Source organism: Anoplophora glabripennis, unplaced genomic scaffold (genome assembly GCF_000390285.2).
Source record: "Anoplophora glabripennis isolate ALB-LARVAE unplaced genomic scaffold, Agla_2.0 scaffold27, whole genome shotgun sequence".
NCBI lineage: Eukaryota > Metazoa > Arthropoda > Insecta > Coleoptera > Cerambycidae > Anoplophora > Anoplophora glabripennis.
Window position 1 is genome coordinate 1,312,606 of NW_019416292.1, and position 24,822 is coordinate 1,337,427.

Consider the following 24,822-nt stretch of genomic DNA (forward strand, 5'->3'; position numbering starts at 1 on the left):
TTACATGGTCTCAGAATGACCTCCAAGGCCACAAGACAAAAGAAAAAAATCCTGACCGGTGAACCGTTTAACCCGAAAATGAATATTTGAGGTTTTTATCTGATTCTTAATTTAATGAACAGTGCTTATTTAGGTACTGAACGCATTGAAAAAGTGAAAGTATTTCTTGAACGTGCGTTAGTTTATTAATAAAGTGGCAATTAAGCAATTATTTGGTAATTACACTGATGAAAGTTGAAGTTAATAATAATTGAGAATTTCAATCGTGTCTTGCAGGGATTGCCAAAGTACTGTCCTTTCATCCAAAAACAAATTATGCACTTCTATACGTTATGTTAGTGTTTTGGAGGGTCTTGCAGTTTTTGTTGTAAAACTCACGCAAGAAATAATTTTTGTAGAAAACACAGGCTTTTAATTAAAAATATAGTTTTTTTTATTGATTTATAAATTATAAAGTATAAGGTTATGCATGGAATAGCATATCGTGCTTTCATGGTTCTGCTGGCACACACGCACTCTTTTTTCCGAAATTTTCGGTGCCAAACGGATGCACCGGAACTCTCAGCAACACTCTCACGAACTGCTTCGATATTTTGTGTTGAAGGGAGTGTTTAAAATCACCATTCCGACCGTATTTTGTAGGAAAATTGCGAACTGTAGCTGCCAAACTTTAATTATTTTTAAAATATTGCTCTACAATGAAAACCCGTTGTTTTTTCATGTGGCGCTCCAATATTAGTAATAGTACAGTCATTGAAGCTTTTCACCTCCAAATTCTTTGAAACTGAACCGATCGACTTGAAATTTGGCAGATATTTAGAGAAAAGGTCAATGAACATTAGTGACATAGCGCCGATTGACGCATCCACCCTGTTGGGGGGTTGACACCCCTTCTCGGGGGTGGACATTTTTTTCCTAAAATAACGGAAATCGATAGAGATTCAAATTTTGAGCAAAAAATATTCGAAAATTTTTTCGAGAAATTAATAGTTTTTTAGTTATTCACGATTGAATACTTGGAATTTTGAGTGAAAAAAACACTTTTTCAAAGTATTTTTCCCGAATAACTCAAAAACTACGCATTTTATTAAAAAAAAATGTAATCAACAAAAATGTAGCTTATAAATAAACAAGAAAATCAGGAGTTATCGTCAAAAACAGATGGGTTGCTCATATTTTTTAAGCAAACATGAGCAGTAAACGCTGTACCATTTCCATCAGAATTAAAATTAATCGTAAATCTTTTACAATTAGTTTTGTTTTAGTGTTTTTCATACGATCCTGAAGTTAGATCGGTTTAGGATGCGTATTTTTTGAATAATAAACGGTAAAAGTTGAAAACGTATTTTTCATTATTCAAAAAAATTGCCTTATTTATATAATAACTCTGAAACTATGAAAGATATGAAAAAAATGATGGACAACAAAAATGTAGCTTTTTTTCAACAAATATTTTGCTTTTTTATTCCTATAGCATAAAAAATAAAGGAGATATCACCCCTTGAAGTATCCATTTTTGTGAAAAAAGACCTGTTTCGAGCCCTTCGATCCTTTCCCTTTAAAAAACGAAGGACTTAAAAGGTTTTATATGCAAACGATCTTACAGCTCTTGAAATTATCTTTAAAATGCTTTTTTGTAGGATACTATAGCTTCAAAATTAACCGAGTTATGGTAAAAAAACCAATGACATTTTTTCGGAGCAAAATAGGCTTTCTCATTTTTATATATTATATATTATATTATACAAATAAAATAAGTAAAAAAATTTAGTGTGATTATTTATATGCAGCGTAGCAATTTTTTTTATGATTGATTATATTTAAAAATCGATTATAATAAAAATATTTTACATTAATATTGGTAAAAGGGTAGTTTATAAGAGTTGAAAATGGCAAAAGTAAAATATTCTTTCATAAACAATATAAGGGAATTTTTATTTTAAATTATTGCACAATTATAGCATTCCAAGATTTAAAACGTAATTTTTTATCATTTTTTTAGCACAGGGGTGATTTATAAGGGTTGAAAAGTGTTATGAGATACAAATTCTTTCATAAGCAATGAGGGAATTTTTATTTTAAATAATTGCACCGTTAAAGCATTCCAAGCTTTTAAAAAGTAAATTTTTATCATTTTTGTCAATACAGGGGTAGTTTTTAGGGGTTGAAAGGGAAAGATTATTTATTAGCCATAAGGTAACTTTTATTTTAAATAATTGCACGATTTAATCATTCCAAATCTTTAAAGAGTAATTTTTTATCATAATTTTGTTGCATAGGGGTAGTTTTTAAGGGTTAAATAAAGGGTCGAAAAGATCAAATATATCATAAAACATGTTAGAGAACATGGAACATTATTTAATATTTGTGCTTGAACAAGATTTTTATCAATAAAATGCTTAAAACTAAATTTTTTCAATTTTTTTCACTTAGGGGTAGTTTTTACCCCTAAAAAACAAAAAACGTCAATTGGGCTTATGTCACTTTTGAGCTTGATACTGAGATGAGCCTTATTCTCAATTTTCATGGAAATCCATGCAGTTTCAAAGAATTCGGAGGTTACAGCTGATTTTCAGCTTCAATGACTGTACTATAACTCTGAACTGTCAGCTGTCACGCTGTCTTTTGTTTTTCATTGGCAACACTTTACCGCGCAAATGGCGCTAAATTCAAATCTTGCGTAAATTTTGAGACATCCGCTTATAACTAAAATGTATCGTTAAATGAATTTTGAATATCTTTAGTTGGATGCGTTTTGTCATAATTCTGAATACCAGTTTTTCTAATAAAAAAATGATGCCATCATTTGTTTCATTCAGGATACATTCAGGTATTAATCTAAATCTTCTAAAGACTTTAGGTGATATGTAAGGATGAATCCTTTTTATCAATTTTCACACGTTCAACTGAAATCTTATTTATCAAAGTCCAATAGAAATATATCTCGATCTCGTTTAAAAAATTCTGTTTAGATTTTTTATTCTATTTCTATTAAATTTTGGTATAACAACATAAACATAAGAGAACAGAAGTCGTAAATTCAATAATGCATTTTTCTTGCACAAATATTAAGAAATGTTTTGATATTGTTTGAATTTATTTTTCTCCGTTCGGCTCTATCGCAAATAATCATTTCTCTTGAGATATTACAAGATATGCACCTAAAGAGTAATTACTTTAGTAAATATTTATACATAGCATAAAAAATTCACAATTGTTCATTTATTCTATGTTTAAAGCGTAGATAACTGAAATAGTTATTACATAAGTTTATTGGATGACATCCTTTAATAATTTAAATTAAAAAAGGAGAAAGAGAAAGAAATTAAAAGGATATCTAGGTATTGTGAACAATTTCTATAACCTATCAGTCCACAAATTGTATGTTATTTCTGTTGTTGAAGTTGTTTGTTTTCTTATTCTGTTATTCTTTTCCCAATTTTTTTCCTGATCGTCAGGTTTGATATTTAAATTCATAGTCAACTTTTGAATTTTCGATGATTCTAAATGACACAACTATATATACGTACTATTAGTAATTCGTGTTTTTATTGAAAACTACAAAGTTTCTTGAAAATTAACAAGAGCAAGAAAAGTTTTAGAATTAAATTCCCCATACAATAAAGTAATACTTTTTTAAGTTCTTCGACGGGTTAAATAATTCTGTCACATTTTAATAAGACTTTTAAATAACTTTTAAAGCGTTATTCTCTTGTATGGGCGCACATATTAGAGAATCCCTTAGTTCTGTTTAAACGAATTTTTTCTCTGTGTAACGGAACGACCGCTAAAACAAACGAATGCGACAAAAAGTTTCGAAACAGCCGACCTGACCCCAGCCAACGTCTGTTCCGGTGCGATACGCCGAAAAACGCGGCCTTCTTCGGGCCCGCCAAAAAACTTTAACCTTACGCACAGCTCGCGCTTTCGTCCGGCTAGTGGGCTAAGAAAGGAGTCTCCACTACATAAGCTAGGCGGCTCCAAAAGGCATTTCCAAGACTGCGCGCCTCTGCCGCTGCAACCCGTCTAGTGCACCACTTGGTTCAATTCAAATACCACCTCGGTTTCGGGTGTCATGGGTGTTTCGGATTTTTTGTTCGTGTGCCTTATCGGGGCTCTGCCTGGTATGTTCAATTTAGAAATAGCTTATTTACCGTCTATCCCTTTCGATCAGTGTTTGGAAAGTAATCGCTTTAGAATAGGGGAAAGTGAAATAATATATCTTCCACATGTGGTTACGTAATTGATTTAATGGTGTGGAATTGCAGTGCTGAATCTTTACGTGTAATGCGTGTATTCAAATTTAAACTCCCAGAGGGTGACTCTGATAAAATCTACATAAAGATTCTCGAAAAAAGCTAAGTTTTTGTACGTAGGTATACTGATTCGCTTATTGATTAGTTAATTTTTGTTACAAAATTACTTGTGTTTAAATGTATATAAATGTAGTTTTCAGTGAGGCATTACGGGGTGTCCAATATTAAGAAATTATTAAAATTGTAGTGACCTTTTTCGACATTTAATATGTACAACGTCAATGACAAAAAAATTATGTGCGGAAATTTCACATTTTGGGAACGATTCTGTTAAAAAATGTTTTGTAACATATTTTTCTGTGTTAATTTATCACTTATAATCTCCGTAGTGCTTCAATTATTTCCGGAAATTTTTCCGAAGGAATGCATTTTTTGGATATTTTTACAATTAAAATTTATTTTAAAAATGACATGTTTCATTTTGAAACTTATTTCGCCAAAATAAAGTTGGCTTGACATGTAGACATTGTTTTGTGGTGCATGACATATTTTTTTCTTCTTAAACGTCACATAATTTAATCGCATTTACGCGTTTTTTTAAATTCAAAAATGGCTCGTTTTGGAAATGAAAATTAGGAAAACATAAAAACAACACAACACGTTCCTTTTACTTTAGTAATAAATGAGACAAATTCATATATTTACCTTTGCAATACAATTCACTTAGTATTACTAAAATACAAAGAAAGTAAGTTTTTGTAGAAAAGCGATACCTATGGCAGTTTATCAAATATTCTTATTAAAACATAAAAAAAACATTCCTTTCACTTTTCACTTTAGTAATAAAAAAGGCATTTAATTTTTGAATTTAAATATTTATCTTTGCAACACAATTCACTTATTATTACTAGATAGAAGGAAAGTAAGTTTTTGTATAAAAGTGATGTCTATGGCAGTTTATCAATGATTCTTATTAAAACATAAAAAATTGCTTGCACTTTAGTAATAAAAACGGCATTTAATTTTTAAATTCAAATATTTATCTTTGCAGTACAATTCACTTACTATTACTAAAATAGAAGGAAAGTAAGTATTTGTAGAAATGCGATGTCTATGACAGTTTATTAATGATCCTTACTAAATATAAAAAACAGCACATTACATTCACTTTAGCAATAAAAAAGGCATTTAATTTTTGAATTCAGATATTTATGTTTTCAGTATAATTCACTTAGTATTACTAAAATAGAAGGAAAGTAAGCTTTTGTGGAAAACCGATGTCTATGGCAATATATCAATGATTCTTAAAAAATCATAACTGCAATCAAGTAGGCTTAGGCTTGTGATGTCAAAATTTTCTCTAGCTTCTAATTGTTTACAATTAAACCATAGCAGTGAACAACCAAGAAACTAATTTAAAACCTTATGGTATATGTAATTCTTGCACCAAAATAGGGGACATTCTTATGTCTCATAAAAATTTAAAGTATTTGCCATATTTACTGAAAAAAAAATAGAATCAGTCCGCATCAAGAAAACCCTTTCGCAGCTATTCAAAAGATTTTGGAGGAAGATATCCCATCTTTTTCACGTAAAACCAGGGCTTAGCAGAACAAAATTTCATCAAATTATTACATATATTTTATGAAACACAGACATCAGATGGAAATGAAAAATAAAGGTAATAATTACGTTCCTCGTTACTCTCCGTTACGAAGAGCAGAGTCCCAGTCAGAATTTCAAAAACATTTAGCGTTAATAGAAGAAATTTCGGAACAAATATTTGGTAAATAATAATTATTTGTATCTATTTATTATTTTAAAATAAATAAAAACATTACAAAGCAAAATTCTGGATAGGTACTGATTTTTGAATCATATGATATGAGTAAAATGAAAAAAATATACTATATCCGTGTCTGTGTGTCAGAAAATTTTTGCCAATAATTATTTAAGTTTTATGAATCTACGTCAAGCACCTTCAGAGATATTTAAATAGATATGACAACATTTTTTTTAAATTCAACACCCTGTACTTCGAAAACGAAGTGTTTCCGGCAGAGTATGTCACCTGTGAAAATTTTTATAGTAGATATATAATGATTTGTCATATTTAAAATATCTAAATAGATATTCAAAGAAAGTTTTTATAACAGCTGGTGTGCTGTGTAGACAGAAGGTTTTACCATGATTTGTATTGTCAGAATTTATGTTCCATAAATAGATTTCAACCATATTTGGTAAAAAATTACATATAAAAAAACTTTAGATATAACTATGTATATAAAATAATTCAGGAAGGTGACTTTCTTGATCATTTTAAGAAAAAGAATATGTCTTAAGCGACTTAACTTCAGTTTTTCAAAAATGTAGGTACTAGTAATATAAATATCTGTATTGTAAAAATTGATTGAATTTGCATGTAGTTATATCGATCAGACAGGGATACTGCCCTTCTGAATTATTTTTTAAAATGTGCTCATCATACAACTGAATAAATCATAAGATGCATACAACTGTTCGTTTCATGCAGAAAATTAAATCTGTAGGAATTTTCTGTTTATTATATAACATTACATTAAAAAAATATATACCGTCGTTAGAACTTGAGACAAGTTTTAATTTTCTAACAGGTATTTCTCTTAAAAGTAAAAATTTCTGTACTAATAATTTTTTCCACATCGATGGACACATTGTCTATTTGTGTTTCTGACTAAAAATTCCTATAGATTTTTTGTAAATTAGTAGTTTTAGGGTTACTGTTGATGTATTCAATTGCATGGTAAGTTTGTGTTTGGATTTAAAATAATAATATTGGCAATGTCGCTTTGCATTACCTACCTTTGTTCTTTAGGAATAAAATTTTTGTAAGTGTCTCCGAGTATTTCTGTCACTGGTAGACATAACGTTTCATTTTAAAATGATCCAGAAATTAGTCCTTGAAATATTCCTACAAACTTAAGTTGAAAAACATTTTTTTAGAAACAATTTTGATTATACATATATTGAAGTTTTCTTTATTCATCATCATCAATATGGGGCAACCCTGCACTTTTATTATAAAACATTTATAACAACATTTATTTATTCATTTTTAACATTCAACATTAATGATATAAAAAAATATCTACCGATAGTTTTTTTATATTCTTTCAGCAACTGTGGACCACGACTGTATAGAACAACGGTTCATAAAGAACACGAATTAGTACGCTTACAAGGCAAAGATCGATAGATAAATGAAAGGTGAATTATGATTTGGAGTTCTATTCTTTTGTCGCTGAACATTCAATGCAATACTAAAGCTATTTATAACATATCGCCCACAACAAGGGCTTGTTTGAAATGAAAGTGGATTAATTCATAAACAAAAAAATTGTAGATTTCATAAATTGTGCTCGTAACAATGTTTATCATTTATAAATATGAAAAAGGGAATGACTTCTAAAAAAATGCTTACCTTTTTTTTTGTAAAATTTACAACTAAACACGAAAACAGTTGAAGAAATTGTTTAACATTCTACCACCCTTATTTTTTAACTTTCTGCCTAAAAAAACAGTACAAAAACAATTTTCGTAGTAGATATAGATTTTTTTTTCATAATATAAAGTTTAAAAATCTGTTTAATAAATTTAATAGCAGAACAGTATAAATATGCACTGGTTCCATGGCAAATATTTGAAATGTATAGTAATTAGAAAATGGAGAGGATTCCAATAAGCAACAAATGCTGTCCCATTTATAAAATATGTAGAAAAGTTTGGTTTATATTCGAAACGCAGTAGTTAACTGCTTTTTTTATACATGTATTTCTTTGATTTCGCAACAAAATTTTCTATAACCTTGGTTTTACCATTTTTCCTAGATTCAAAGGTAAAAAAAACAAGGGGGTAAATGTTATGTTGGTAAATTTGAGTTGAATAAAATAAAAGTTTAAATATTACGCATATTTTATGAACTATGAATGTAACAACAAAGGACCTTAAAAATAACTGTGCACGTTTAGAATCAATGGTTGCAATACATTGTTTCACTTTTTTGCGGTAAAATATTGTTAAACATTTTAGTTAACAGAAATTAGGAAGTTAATGAAGAAAAAACTGTAAAAAACTTGCAAAAAAGTTCTTTTGTTAATAATCCATTTGTTCTGTATACACCGATCGTTTATTTTGTTAAAAATTAATAACACGGGTGCCAATTAACAAAATTCAATTTCCTTTTCGCATTCTGTGCTTCTGAACCTATTCAGTTTTGTCAATTCAGGATAAAAATGTACTTTTACTTATCAAGATTAGTCACACCGTGCAACTTTTTGTTTCATTGTTGCTTGTGCTGCAGCTATATACAGTCTGTGATTAAATATTCCCGAAAATGCTTCTGAAGGATTGGGCTAAAATAACAGTGATCTTATCCACGCAAATAGTGATAGGGGGTAGTGTATTCGACCCTGATTATCTTCTGGCGTATTTGGCTATCGCCGAAATCGCCTTAGATTTTCCGGGTCTGCAACAATTAATGGGTACGTAGGGGACATTTGTGCTAAACAGGTATATTTTTTTTAGTTTCAAACATATACTGTTCGTGACGCTGATACCCTTAGAACTGTTTCAGTATTTGTCTGGTTTAGTTAATTTTTTTTTTCAAAGAAAGGGCTCATTGACATACACCAACCCTTCTCATGCAAAGCCACCTGAGATACTAAAGTAGATCGAGTAGATTGAAAACTCATTTTTTTATTAGAAAAGTGTATAAGAACCATTGAAAGTTTATATACTTACTCAGATTATATTAAAAAAAAACATGTTTTAATAATTAAAAATTATTTCAGTAAATATAAACAGTTTTTTTTTCACCAGTTTTTAGGATAAATAATTCAGTAAAGCTGTAAAAAATATTTTATCATGCTTTTCGAAACAAAGTATTTATTTCATTGACTTGGAAATAATTTTTAATGACACTTGACTTTTTTAAATTTAACCAAATTTTAAAAGATCCTGAATAACTTTTGTTAAAAAAAATATCTAATAAAATTGTACCCTATCTCAGTCTTCGATATTCTTAATTCTATTTTACCATCTGCGGCAGTTTTGCATTTGATAAACTCAGTGAACTTTTTTTAAACTTTGATTGAGTCCAACAAAAACTAAAAAAGTTATTATAATCTTACTAGGGCATTCTTCATTAATAACGAAAAACAAACTTGTAATTTAACTTTTTGTTCAGTTTTCTAGAGAATTTTGAGTGCAATTCTAGGTATTTTTTGTATGAAAAAAACAATAAATAAATAAAAAATGACATGAGGTTATGTAAAATAATTAAATCTCGCTTATTTAAGTCAAAAGAAACACCTTTGGAAAACGATTAAACTAAATGTTTAGACATAATATGTATAAAATATGAATTTGTCAATAATATAAATTATTACGTCGTAAAATTTACAAACAAAGGCAGTGATTTTTTAACTAATGATTTTGTGAGAAACAACGACTATATTGCAGTCCTGTAAATGCGACCCATTGGAATATGAAATAATATATGCGTTGTTCTATTTGAAAATCATACAAGTTATTACCACCCTGTGTAAAAACATCCTGTACAAAATTTAATATCGTCGAATGATATTTCCAGATCAAGGCTACAACTTAGCATTTTTTTTATACTTAAAAACCAGAAAATTAAGGTCAGGTGACATTGCAACCAATAACCATTAAGCATCAACATAAAAAATGTTTTAATTGAAAATTTAAAATTTGGGCGAAGTCGCCAGCTTAATGCTTTGAAAGCTTCAGCTAATTTGACCATATGGTAATAAAGATATCGCTCTTAGAATATGCCATTGGTATAATGTGACCATCTTTTTTATGATTAGAGATACCCATCAAATCGTGAGTTTGTAGTCCTGAAAAAGAGTTCCATGCAAATATGACATAATATATGGATTGTTCTATTAAGAAAATTAATAATTTTTAGAAACATCCTGTACAAAATTTAATATCATCTAATGATACTTCCAGGTCATAGCTACAACAACTGTATGGAGGTTTCTGACATATGTCTAAAACTAAGTAAAATCTTTCTTAATTTTTTTTTTAACAAATTTTTATATGAAATAACCCCATTAATTTACATCCTAGAATGGTAAATTTTGGCTCGTTTTCTAGCAGACACCTTGTATATCTAATTAATTTTAATTATTAGAGGCTCTAGAAAATTGTATTATTTCAGGACCTCCTGGGGTTCGAATTGAAGATGCCTATGTCCAGTTACTCCCGATAGGCAAACAAAAATGCCACACCATCGACCCTATCAGAGATATATCATTTCAGCTGTTCACTAGGTAAGTAGCACCATATCTCCTGTTTAAATAGGCCTATGTTTAACTTTTACATACTATAAAATAATACCACGTATTAAAATAATTATAAAAGTTAAATAATCTATATGAAATAAAAAAAGTTGAGGAAAAGATTCGATAGTACGAATGGACAATGTTAAAAAAAGCAAAATTGAAAATGATAATCATTTTGAACATCTGTTGCAACCAATTCTTTTCATTGTTTATTACTAATCCGCAAAGTTTTAAAGCTAATTTACCAACCAACAGTTTTTGCATCGATTTTAGCATGTAAATAGGGTTTTCATTTGCCACCCTAGAATTAATTTACCAATATTTACAGAGATAAAACGTAATCTCTAATAAATGAGTTATACTTCTGTGAGATGGTAGGAGTTCCGCTGTTATTATTCATAAACCATTATTCCTGGGGCAATCGCTCCAATTTTCTATCTCTCAATGAGAACTAATGGCGCGAAAGTACGCTAATTATTATAATAAATTCATTACACAGACGCACGCATGGGAAAGTGGGAACCGTAATAGTTACGTCGGTAATAAAATTCAGATTTGAGTAAATTGCAAGTGCATTATGTTATAATGTGGCATTTCGCAAACGTATAGACACAATATAAGTCAATTTATGTGTGGATAAAACCGTAATTGGAATTCTATTTCATTGGTTTAGAGTGTCTGATTCGGTATGTGGATTAATAATTCGTTATTGCTTAGTAATGGTCATTAATATCAATATATCGAGATTAATTGAAATAATTTTTAATAATCAACTAATATTCGAAACTGATAGACGTATGTTGACTTTACTGCCGGCTTTAAATAAAAACTTGCTTGTTTTTGTAGACTAACAGCAATTCAGTACGTATTGCATTAAAATTAGATACATAGATAGATACTTATACAAGATATAATAAATAGGTATATGTGTGCAGGTTGTTGATAATTTACTCTGCCAAACTTTAAAACGGTGGATTTTGTTTTACAAATAAATCAAAATGTTCTTATGAACATATGTCCGGAAACGCTTCGTTTTCGCGATACGGGATGTTGAAATAAAAAAATATCCGTTTATATAAATATCTCTTTAGGAGCTTTATTGATGAAAATTGAACTAATGACTTAACCACTTATTGGAACAATTGTACACAAATCTGTTAACCAGTGGCGGATATACTGTTAGATATATAAATATTTGAGACATTGGTGCATTTAGTTTCCGTTGGTATTGTTAAGAAAAAAACATCTGTGATTATTTCGAAAATCGAGCCATTTCGCAGTTATTATTTGTTAAATTTAAAATAAGTGGTGTCGAAATTCTAGGGTTGTCAGTGACGATATTTGGCAATATCTCCATTACTGATTGGCGGCTATACAAGGTGTTAACGAAATAAGTACAAAATTGGAGATTATGTAAAGCATGTCGTAATATGATGAAAACCTTAGTAGAGTTTTTGTCAATGGCGGCCCCCAAGGGAGACACGGCCGGCCCCTTGAAGGGATCAGGAAACAGTTTTTATTTCATAACTTCAAAACGGTCTGATATTAAATCATGAAATTTTGGGGTTGTATTACTATTTATATGTTTAATAATCGGTATAATATATAAATCAAAATTTGCTACAGGGGACAAAGAAAATGCGGAATCATGAGGCAAATATTACAATTTTTTTTTGTACGTAATTTTTTCTACTTGCTGAACGAAAAATATGAAAATTTATCATATTTTGCATAAAAAAGGTACTCTTGTTAGAATTTAATAGCATGAACCGTTTTCTAATAAACTTATTTTGAATAATAATTCATCACTCATTCACAACCAACGAGATATTCTTATTTATATTTTATAGTGAAATGGATATAGGAATATTTTGCTCTGCTATTAAGAACAAATGCATAAATAAAAGAACTCAGTCTACTTAAATTAAATTAATTTTGCTATGTATGGAATACTGAGATTGGGTTAACAATTACAGATTGTTGAGAGACATAAAAATCCACTGGTTATGTGTCCGGTTCATTTATTTATAAAATTCAAGGATTTTTGCACAGAAACAGACAATAATTATATCAACGGTCACAGTAATTTCTTAACCTTTTTCTGTTTGAAAGTAAATCAAACAGTTTATCTCTGTAGTGGTGCACAATCATGCTAAGTTAATCAATAGAAAAATTTGTTTGAGTAATAGCACAAAGATGCACAATTTTATAAAATTGAAAATAAACGCATTTGGTAAAGTCACCGCCATAGCATTTTTATAATAACGAGGTTTTGCCTCATATTGTTAAGAAAATAGTAACAATCGCACATATAGTAAACGTGATATTCAATGGTAAAAAAAATAATAACGAATTTTCGTGTTTACACAACATTTACGCTGCGGTCCAACGCTCTATATGAAAATAATAATCTTATTGACAGATCTTGAAAAAATGATACTTAATAGTTATTTATGATGAACTTTCACGTAATCGAAAATAATGATATGCGAATTACATGATTATTATTTTCTTGCCTGAAACGTGACATTTTTAAGTTGATTGTACATAAAAAACATGTTTCTGTAACGATGCTTGGACTTTATAAACATCTTTCTAACGCAGGGATGCACATACCGCGTCCGCGGGCCGCATGCGGCCCGCCAACGAATTTTAAAAGTATTCTACTCGCCGCGCTCCGGTCCAAGCATATTATTACGAGACTAGAAATCTGTCGCATCAACTAGATTACAGATTCGCGAAACACGTCGATCCCCGAACAAAGTGGATGGTTCTCGATGTTTGGTAACTCGTATAAATACGACGCATCGCCGGCTACCGGGGCAGTTAAGTTTTGACTACGGATAAGCGAACGTTATACTGTTTGAGAACTGTAATCTGTGACGAGTAAATATTTCGTCGTTCGAACTTGGCTTTTACCGACTGTAACATATAATATTAATTTTGATATGGATAAACCAGGCCCCAGTAAGAAACGTAGTCGTAAGGTTGAAGATGAAAATCGACAGTTTCATGATATTTGGACCGAAAAATACTTTTTTATTTCATCGCATAACAAAATTGTCTGTTTAATATGCAAGAGTAGTGTTTCTATTCCGAAGGAATATAATGTGAAAAGGCACTATGAAACCCAGCATCCAACTTTTACCAAATTAACTGGCGAAAATCGAACGCAAAGAATTTCCACTTTACAACGGGAACTAATAGGCCAGCAATCTATGTTTACAAAACCAATTCAAGATGCTGAAACAGCCACTGAAGTTAGCTTTGAAATATCTCGAATAATAGCGAAAACTTGTCGGCCTTTTAAAGATGGTGAGTTTGTTAAGCAATGTTTGGATATCGCCGCAAAAAAAATTTGTCCGGAAAATGTAAAGAAGTTTGAAAAAATTCAGTTAAATCGGATGACTGTTCAAAGAAGAATTACCGCATTAGCAGATAATATAGAAGAGCAATTAGCTACGAAATCGAGAAGTTTTGAGTATTTTTCTATAGCGCTCGACGAATCTACAGATATAAGTTCAACTGCTCAACTATTAATATTTTTACGAGGTGTAACGCAAAATTTTGAAGTGAGTGAAGAACTGATTGGTATGAGTTCTTTGACAAGTCAAACCAGGGGAAGTGACATGCTCAAAGCTCTTCTAGAAAAATGTTCTATAATGGATTTGGATTTAACGAAAATATCTGGAATTACAACTGACGGAGCACCTTCAATGGTTGGAAGTACATCTGGGATAGTAACTCTGTTAAAAACATATTTACAAACTAAAAACATAAATACCAAGGAATTAATGCAGTTTCATTGTATTATACATCAAGAGGCCCTCTGTTCAAAATTATTGGGATTTGAAAATGTTATGAAAGTTGTAGTACCTACCGTAAACTTTATAAAATCACGAGGTCTCAATCACCGACAATTCAAACAATTTCTCGAGGATATTGAAAGCGAATATGGTGATCTCCTGTTTTACACTGAAGTAAGGTGGCTAAGTCGTGGGTTGACACTACAGCGATTTCTTAACTTGATTGAAGAAATCCAACTATTTCTGGCGGAAAAGAAAAACGACGTCCCCGAACTCGACAACCCTGATTGGCTGTGTGACTTAGCGTTTCTTGTAGACATCACAAATCACTTGAATGTCTTAAATACGCGACTCCAAGGCAAAGATCAATTGATTTCGCAGCTATACTCTCATGTTTCGTCCTTTCAATGCAAATTGAGTCTTTTCAGGACACAAATCAATTCAGCCAATTACGGCCATTTTCCGAACTACAAAAAAATTATGGAGAAGTTCAATAAAACTGACGTCAATTTCGCTCATGTTGAAAAAATTGATATTTTGATACAAGCTTTTGAAAATCGTTTTGTAGACTTCAAAAAAGTTAAACCGCTATTGGACATTTTCAGCAATCCTTTCAACATTTCACCCGAAAATGCGCCGGAATTAATGCAGCTGGAATTAATAGACATGCAAAATGATGATAATTTAAGAAACAAATTTAATGAAGGTAATTTACTCAACTTCTACCGTTGCGTTGATAAAAACGCTTATAAAGAGTTGCGAATAAATGCATTGAAATGCGCAAGCTTATTTGGATCGACGTATATTTGTGAACAAACGTTTTCAGTGATGAAACTTAACAAAACGAAAAACCGAAACCGTCTGGCAAATGAAAATTTGGAAGCAATTATACGTGTGGCTACAAGTAATGTGGAGCCAAATATAAAAAAACTTGTTAGTTCAATGCAATGTCATGCATCAAAATAATAAAACATGAAATATTACATTGTAATGATTACATAATTATTACAACAAACATTTTTGAAGGTTATTTTATTTATATCATTGTATTTCATACTATTTAAAAATAAAAAATTTTGTGTTAATAAATATTGTTTCCGTCCTTGGCTTATATTTTTCCCGAGTGGCCCCTGTTCCCTATAAGTCTGAGCATCCCTGTTCTAACGTATGTGTACTGGGTATATAAAAAATCATATTCCCAGCTGAACAGTTTACAGTGTATTCTGGTAACGCCACTGTCTGCCAAAGCTTAATGAGTTAAAAATGTTACCACTATCTGAACATGGGCATTTGTATCAATGTTCATTGCTTGATGAAGTTATGTAATTCGCGAAGAAAGTTAGTAAATGCTATCGTAGAGAAACTTCCTGGTGTCTGCACTCACTTGACCTAGACCGTGTATAACTTGTTGTAGGATGTCGACATTCTCATATCGAGCCGGGCTATTGCACAGATGACTCTGATTTGAAATTATGTTTATACCTGTGAGTAGCTTGATTAGTTAATTTGATTACTATTTCTCGATATAATGGGTTTTAAAAAATGGAGAAATTAGAAAACAATAATATAATATAATATAACTGAAAGTTAAATTTGACAGTTCTTATTTTTTTTGTTTTATTATCTATTTTCCATATAGATAGTTATACCATACTAGCTATTTATTGGTTAAATAATTTTCTAATTCTTTAATTAATTTCTTTTTTAATTGATAAACAGGTATTATTATTAAAAGACAAAGTGTATTGGCAAGGGTTACCAATACACGGATTGAAAAGGTTGTAAAAGCTTATACTTTATCATTGATATTTAGATTTATCTTTGTCATTGCCTTAGGACTGGCAAATTCTATTGAAATTACGTTTGATAAAGGTCACGAACATTGGTAAAATTATAGAGTAAGGAATGTGATAATTGTACTTCTATACAAGGTGTCCCACGGTGACAAGACATTAGACATATTTCAAAGATTACTTTGATTTTAATTTTGAAATTTTGAGCAAAAGTGTTTTGGGCATGCCCTTCTCAACAGAAATAATGGCGTCCTCCTAACGCTTCCGGTTATACCGGAAGTTGACGTCATCTTCGTTATTTTAAATGGAACACCCTGTATATTATTGCAATTTTGGATTTTACGTAAATTTTTAGGTGAACTTTCATAAAGATTTCCTATTCTTAAAGTTAACCGTTTTTTATGTACTTAATATTTTTTTCAAAAAATATTAAAAAACTGCCTAATTCAAAAAGATGTTATTTAGATTTATTAGATTTTACAATAATAAAGTAAGAGTGATAAAATTTATAGGGGACATAACTAAAATTCTAAGCTTCCCTGCCGTAATTTCAAAATGACTTAATTTCATACAGGCTGATAGAAATTTAATGCCGAATTTAGTCAACTTAAACTATCTTAACTTATTTTTTTTGTAAATGGAACACCCTGTATATTTTTAAGCAACCTGATGAATAATTTTGTTCCTTTCGAATGGTATAATGGTTCCCTATACCTATCTCTTCTGTTCTTTAGGGCATTTACTGTTTTTCGTCAATGGATATCGCATAATTTCTTGTGAGGATGGCTGTCAAATTCTTAGTGGAACTTCAAAACAAGCACCTAATCTGTTACTGGTTTATTGTTGCCAATTTAACACATACAGTGAATGTTTATTTGAGTATTATTTATTGTTAAAGAATGGAAAACATTTATTCAAATGCTGAAATTCTAAATTTGTTGTTTATTCATGGAAAGAATTATCAAAATTAAAATTGAAGTAGTCTCTGAAATATGTCTAATGTCTCATCACTCGACACTCTGTATAAACCTGTTTTTGAAATAATTATTACTGTCGTATTTAATTACAATTAGTCAAGATGTTAATGACATGAATTCAAAAAATATCTACCTATAATAACGTAGTTTTATCCTTTAATAAATATATTACTTATTTCTAACACTGTTTTCATATTAGATATATTATTACTATTTTCAGCACGTACCCTGTGTAGGGTGTGTGAATTGTGCAAATGGATAGTTAATATAGCCACTTTAATTACCAAATTTGATCCTTATTGAATTTTTCCAGATTTAATTTTCCTTTCGATAATTTTTCCACATTCGCATTACACTTTTCGCTTACTGTAGGTATTGTTTGCTATTTGTAATATTTTAACAGTACCTACATACTTTTACTCTGATTTTATGATACGAAATGTAAATTCATAGAATTCTTTCACACCTTAAAATATACCATGACGGCAAAATTATAATACTGTAACTATTAATTCTTATTATCCTAATGATCTTTTGTTTTCCAGTTACTGAAAAGTGTGGTTTAATATTTCGCTGAACTGAAATAAAATTCATCATGAATTTTCATGTTAATTAAAATTTTTCAATTATTATAAAATTTTGGCTAAAATATTTATATTTAACACATAATAAAATAACAAAATTGTACAAAGACAGAATTAGTAGATGTATCTCTTATTGATGTTTTAAGTAAAAAAAAGGGTGCCTACATCTCTACATCTATCGAGACATTTCATTGAAGCATTCTGTATGTTATATATTTACAGGATGTAGTTGAAAAAGGTTTTAAAATTATTATCCATTTCTGTAATAACAGAAAGTTATTGCTCTTTTTCATGAAAGGTTAAAAAACGATAACAATAATAAAGTAATAACAGTTTTTATCACTAATGCTAATTTTATTGCTGCATCTAAACCAGTGTTGTAATTTCTTCTACTGAATATTTATGAGTTTTTTTACTGTTCATAATATCTTGCAAGGCCGAATTCTTTATAACAGGAAGAAAAAATGAAACTATATTCTCTATGACGTTACGTCAAAGGCTACCGTTCATATTTTATCGTGACCACCGAATAATACAAGTAATTACCGTAAATATCATTTAATATCTCTGTACGAGCCAGTAGATTTCATTTAATATATTTATAAAAGCTGCCACGCCCGTACAGCTCAGTCTAATAACATTAAAAATAACGTGAGCGGTGTTTATTGATTACTTTAAAAAATTGTCCGTCTACCGGTACTGGTGTTGATTGAAGCTGTCATTTATTCGTTTGTATCTATTAAATTTTTAGTGGCTGTTGAAGTACACGCCAGATTGTAAATGTGAATAGTAAAAACTTTTACTTATATACATATACAGGGTGTCCGTTATAGAATGGCCCAAACTTTACCACTAGATTCTACGACGAAAATTAATGGAAAATAGTCATATACAAAAAATAACAGAAATACAAAGGAAATGATTAATTATGTTAAAAAAATACAGTTGCATGAATAAATAAAGAACAGGACTTGGCATTACGTTTAGAAACATTTAGAGGTAGACGATTATTGTCAGAACACATGCTGCGCAAGTCCAAATTGTACTCAAAATTTTTTACAGTCAGATACAGAATTTACAGTAGTGTAGATTTTTAAATTAAGAGCATATGACAAAGAGTGAACATTACAATTATTCGTGATATCGTTAATGAAAATAATAAAAAACCGTGCGCAAAGTATTGAACACCGAAACAGACTGGACGTTTGATTAAATATATCAGAATTGTAATAATGGCTTTGTACAAATTGAATGAGCGGGAAAGATATTACTACAACAAATGTAAAAAATATACAAATACATTCGCAAGCCTATAAAACAATGTTTAACAATTATTAACTTGCATATTATTCGATGTTTGTTGCGCAGAGATGATTTTTATTAAAAAACAAAAAAAATCATTGCAATTAATCATCTTACCCCCATACCATCTCTATCGATTTTACCCCAGTTAGCTTGAAAAATCTTTCCCCATAGAATTGTTTTACATTGTTAAGTAAATCAATATTGAATTTCAGGTCGCAAGGTATCAGAGATCTGGTGTCGTTAACCCTACAATAAATTGTCGAAAGATCTGTTTTGTTCTGTGGAAATAGAGTGATATATTATTGACTTTGGCAATACCTACACCTTTGTTTGTGGGAAGCGGAAATCTAAACGTGACTCACGATTTGATCGTTAAAATTGAGTTTCAGATAGATAATTTCGAGTGTTTATATATAATATATTTCGAACAAAAATTTTCAGTTACCCAACTGACGAAATCAATTTGTGATATGTAAAAGTCAGGGTTATATTGAGAATAAAAAAGCGAATATCCTGAAACTTACTGATTTACTAGTTCCTTCTTATACTTTGCAGAGGAATTTTACTATCAAGGGAAATAGAAACATTTTCTGTTTCTATTACGATATTTTTACATTTTTTTTTACAAATTGATCTCTTTATATACTTTTATTTCTAGGTACAACCCACTGCAGCCCACACAGTTACGAATAGGAGACGACAGAGCATTAGCGGAATCACATTTTAACTTCTCCGAACCCACAGTGTTGTTTTTCCATGCTTTCTTCGAGTCTTCTCAAGCTACTCCTGCCACTTTGATACGGACTGGTAAGTTTTCCTTTTAATCACTACTTAATGTATTTTATTTATTTGTTATTTAAACTTTCATCATCACGATTCTAAGAAAAAAGTCAAATACATCAAAATCTGTAAAGAGAGGTGGCCATTTCCATTTCCAGCAGATTCGATAAAACCCTGTCCGCGTATACAGTTCACAGGGATCAATTCGCAATCACCATTTGCATCTTTTTACGGAGATGCTATTTTTAAGCAAATCCCGCAAGTCATAGACAAAAAAGCTCACGTGCTGTTTGTTTTGCTGCCAATGCAAATAGCTTTGGCCTGCCTCAGCGCTGCATAATAGTGCATATCGGTGAAAGCTAACGACATTGACCGAACCTGACATCCAGCTAAGGCTTGTTGCCTTACAGATCGGCCTGTTGCAAAACATAAAACCGCGTGGAAGCTGAAAAAAGAGGCAAAATTAATTGTTAATTAAAATTAATATTGACATGACTGTAATATTTTTCAAATTACTTACGTCGAGGTAACAGTTATTGCAAAACTGAAACTTTAATAGGTGCCAAGTCAATTTTTATTTTTAGTTTTATTTATTTATTTTCAAATTTAGTTGAATAAAAATATAAAGTAGTAGCTATCAGCTAGGAATTTTTTATGATGAATTGAACTTTCAAAAAACTGATCTCAAAATGAGCAAAATAAAATATAAACAATAACCAGACTTGTGATTTCATTAAATTATGTTTAGTTTACACATTTAGAATGAGAAAATATGGATTAAGTGATCGAAAACGAAAAAATCTACCTTTTCGTCAAGTAATATTCTGTCAAATTTTCAGCATACACCCATCGAGGTGACCACAATATTCTGTTGGTAAACGCCCAGCGATTGGAAGCGGGACCATGGTATTTGACAGCATCGAAAAATACGATGGTAGTGGGACAGTACACTGCCGAATTCATCGACTATTTGGTATCGCGAGGGCTCTACTTGCCCAGCTTGCATCTGACGGGTCTAAGTCTGGGCGCTCAGATGGCTGGAGTGTGCGGGCAGAGCGTTAAGAGTGGGAGAATCCAAAGGATAACAGGTAAAAAGACACGAATTACTTAGAATAGCGACTCTTACAGAAATTTGAAAAATTAATATTTTTTTTTTGTGAGAATTGTTTGGCAATACCTTCGGAAGCACCGCAACCTTGTGATTTTTTGTGTTGAATCTCCCATTTTCAATCTAGCACCCATTCTAGTCCTCTGGTCCTTCGCACCAGCTTCAAGAACCTCGCTATGGGTTTAACACAATACTTTTCTTGATCTAATTCAGATTATCTCTTCTATGGTTCAATGTTTCAAACTGGAGCAAGGCATGATTACTTCCTTTCGTTCCCTTGTTGCAAATTGGCATTGAACTGAATGACGGTAATAATTCTTCGGGCTCCTTTCTTGATGGTTGTTTGACGAAGGCGCTATTAGAATTAACTCTTTATGATCCGGAAGTTTCACTTTTTCAGTAATCTCCAGACCAGTTTAGACGTAATCTAGAGATTCTTCAATGCCTTTAGGGACGTTTGACTGTTGTCTTGCATTAACTAATATGTTACTCAAATGTGTTGTAGGTATGGATCCAGCAGGTCCTCTATTCAGGAAATGGCCAAAGAGTTTGAAGCTTGATGCGAGCGATGCAGAATTCGTAGATGTTATCCATACAGACGCCGGGATATTTGGTTATCCCACGCCAATAGGTCATGTGGATTTTTGGCCAAATCAGGGAATTTCGCCTCAGCCAGGATGTACCATCCCTGAAGTGAAGAGGAGGAGTCCGGATTCTATTCTCGAACCCTGTAAGTAACTTCATACTATTCTTGGTCAGAAATATTTATTAAGGGAGTTTCTTTCAGTCTTCTGTAGTCATTGGAGGTCCTACCAGTTTTTCGCAGAATCCGTGATAAATCCGTACGCTTTCGCCGATGCTGTATCTTGCGATAACTGGGAAGACTACACCAGTGGGAAGTGTAGCCCTGAGGAACGGCCAATTTCTAGGATGGGGTTGTACGTAGACTGGAGGTAAAGAGTTATTTTAATTAAAGTGTAAGGGATTCATATGTAGGTACCTCACAAATATAATATTTTTATTATCAGTTTCAAGTTTTGTTAGTGTATACGACTATAGGGCGTGGCTATCAGTACATAGGTTTAGGTATTGGGCAAGCCTGAAACACTGAACTCTACAAATATAGATCAAGGTTCACACATTTTTTTTATACAAAAGAATGCTACGTATTTACTTTAACAACGCGGATCTGTAGGTTAAAGTAATTCTTGTATAACTATTAATTAATGTTCCTTTTTTTTCTAGGGCACGAGGAAACTATTATCTAAGAACAAACACGGAATCGCCATTTTCGAAGACGTAAGGACGATGATAATAGTTATTGTAAATACACCACCTTTTAGAACTTTTTTTTAATATTAAGTATAGGAAACAGCTCATATAGTGTCTAGGAATACCTATAAGTGTTCAGAATTTGATTCAAAGGGAATAAATTTTTCTTCAAAGTTCTCAGGTACATTTTGAACACCGTTTTATGTTTATTTTTAAAATTTCATAAAAGTTTCAATTTTGAATGATATAAAAACAATACACAATGAATATTAGAAATTACCCCCACGAATATACAACTCCATATACTTTTGTAGTGCATTTTTTGTTTGTATAAATGAGGAAATACTTTTTGACATAAAATTTGTAATAAGTAGATTAGTTAATGTAAAAAACCTGTTAATTAGTAATTATTATTTATAATATACAGGGTGATCTTGAAGACCAATTCTTTAAATTATAATAAACTAACATATTTGTGGACTTAGATCACAATGTACATTTTTACACGTTTTCTAAACTGGCAAAGAAACTTAATGAATAATTTGAGCCTGTTTTAGTAGAAAAACTTTCTATTTATTGTTCTTGTAAATAAACTAGATTGCTCCAATAATGTTACCTACAGTGAGATTCTAGTCTAGGGTTTATTTATTGTAGAATAGGCACAGAATAACGTGCTTTCGGTTGTAAATAAATATTTTAAAATGACATGATTGTTTTATTTTCATTTGATAGAGGGAAGATAATCATCTTCCCTCATCTTCACTCACAATAAAATGTTACCATCTTTGAGAATAATAAATAGATATTTGCTAAAAAATTCAAGAAAATTAAAATTAAAAATATGAAAGTAAGCAAAGAAATAAAAACAAATAAGTTCATTTTACATGGTTATTGATAAAAGGTTGGAAACTAATTTGTTATTTTGAAATGGAAAATTTATTTTAAAACTAGAACTAGCTTTTACCCAATTTTTCATCGCAGCGTTGTCTAGTGCTGAAATATTCAAATGCTTTTGGAATTTAACGTCGCATAAAACATAAAACATAAAACACACCACAGAAATGAGACAACCCCCAAATCCAAAGCCAAAGGCTGTGCGGAAGGGGGTTACACTTGAAAAAACGCGGACAAACACCCATTATCCATCGACATTGCCAGTGCCGACACCGGGGATCGAACCCGGACCAGAATAGGAAGCCTAGCCGAGAAATGCTTGCCACCGCACTCTCGACCGACTGCGCTATCGTGGCGTACCGTGGCATTAGTAAAAAAGATTTAAATTTCCCAAAAATGAGGCTAAGTATCGATAGAGATTACCAAATTTAAACTAAACGACGAAAAACTGCAGAGAATTAAAGGGCACATATTGAGATGAAACCAGATTAACGGGATAAAAGTAAAATTTAAATTTAAATCGTTATGTAAAAGACAAAGTGGCAAAGTAAATGGTTGGAATGATTATTATAAAATTTATGATTAAGTTGATTATTATGTTAGTAAATAGTTAAAAAAATAAGTTAGAATAAGAGGTAATAAATGATATTAAAAATGAAAGACAATTTGTAGATTAATTAAAATATATGTCAGAAAAATGTCAAATTTAAAGTAGAATACACAAGGATTCTGTAGTCACTAGAAAGGTCAAATAATATGAGAAAATAAAAAATATTTTGAAGTATAAGACAAAATTGAATGTAAAGAAAGTAGAATAGGGTGTATAAGTGAATAAGAGAAAGTGAAGTGAAGTGAATTATAAGAGGAAAAGGACACGTTCAAAGATATGTGGAAAGGCCTTTAGAAAAAAAGAAAAAAAATCAAGATAGTAAGAAAAGAAAAGGATTTATTGATTAGTTACAAAAAGAATTTTGAAAACGACAGTTGTTAAAAGTAAGAAAAGAAAACAGAGAGAAATAGAAGCAGTCAAGAAGCAAGAAAAGGAAAAAAGAGTCAAATAGGAGAAAACAAGGAATTAAAATAATCAATTGGAGAAAGCAGGTATTTACGAAATTCGAGACAAGCGGATCCTCCACTAACCAGGTCCAGGGAGAGATAAAGAACGCAGAACAACAGTAGCAGAGTTCATAGACCAGTAGGAGAGTCAAGAGAACAGGAAGTAAACCGCATATCATTGGCATAGGAGAGAATCGAGATAACAAAGTAAAGGAGAGAAGTTAATCAACACATCTTTAACGATTATAAGTATAAAAAGGTACCTCTTATAATAAAACAAAATCGTATACGATATATAATACAGAAAACAAAAATTAATATAAAACGTTTAGTAAATCACCAATTCACTATTAAGTAAATTTATCTAATCACTTCATATCTATTTAAAACTGGCCAAGTCTTTGTAGAATTAAATATTAATAGTAGAGAAAATTAATAAGTATTAAACAAGAAGTTATTACTACAGTGTCTTAAGGTATGCAACCAGTATTGCATGAAATTTAATTTAATGATATTATCAATATAACTTCTTGTATAAGGCTTTATAAACATTGTGAAATACTTCAAAATATATTGACTAGTGTGTTTAAGAGTTTAGAGTGACAAATTTTGACATATATAGAACAAAAAAATAATAAATT

The 24,822-nt window shown here is 30.8% G+C and overlaps 1 protein-coding gene across 1 annotated transcript; it reads left to right on the forward strand.

Annotated features, from left to right (window-relative positions):
* The first annotated feature begins 7,431 nt into the window (after positions 1–7,431).
* On the forward strand, positions 7,432–22,906 carry LOC108909961 (lipase member H-like). The gene is made up of 7 exons (XM_018714441.1): positions 7,432–7,502; positions 10,483–10,594; positions 19,730–19,878; positions 20,691–20,939; positions 21,465–21,689; positions 21,747–21,912; positions 22,205–22,906. The coding sequence occupies exons 1-7, from the start codon at positions 7,496–7,498 to the stop codon at positions 22,260–22,262; spliced, it is 966 nt and encodes a 321-aa protein (XP_018569957.1). The 5' UTR covers positions 7,432–7,495; the 3' UTR covers positions 22,263–22,906.
* The last annotated feature ends 1,916 nt before the right edge of the window (positions 22,907–24,822 follow it).

What these genes read in the sequence shown, in the direction of transcription:
- LOC108909961 (XM_018714441.1), top strand. An exon ending in GAGAATCCAAAGGATAACAG is followed by an intron (nt 20,940 to 21,464) that starts GTAAAAAGACAC and finishes AATGTGTTGTAG; the next exon opens with GTATGGATCCAGCAGGTCCT. An exon ending in GGATTCTATTCTCGAACCCT is followed by an intron (nt 21,690 to 21,746) that starts GTAAGTAACTTC and finishes AGTTTCTTTCAG; the next exon opens with TCTTCTGTAGTCATTGGAGG.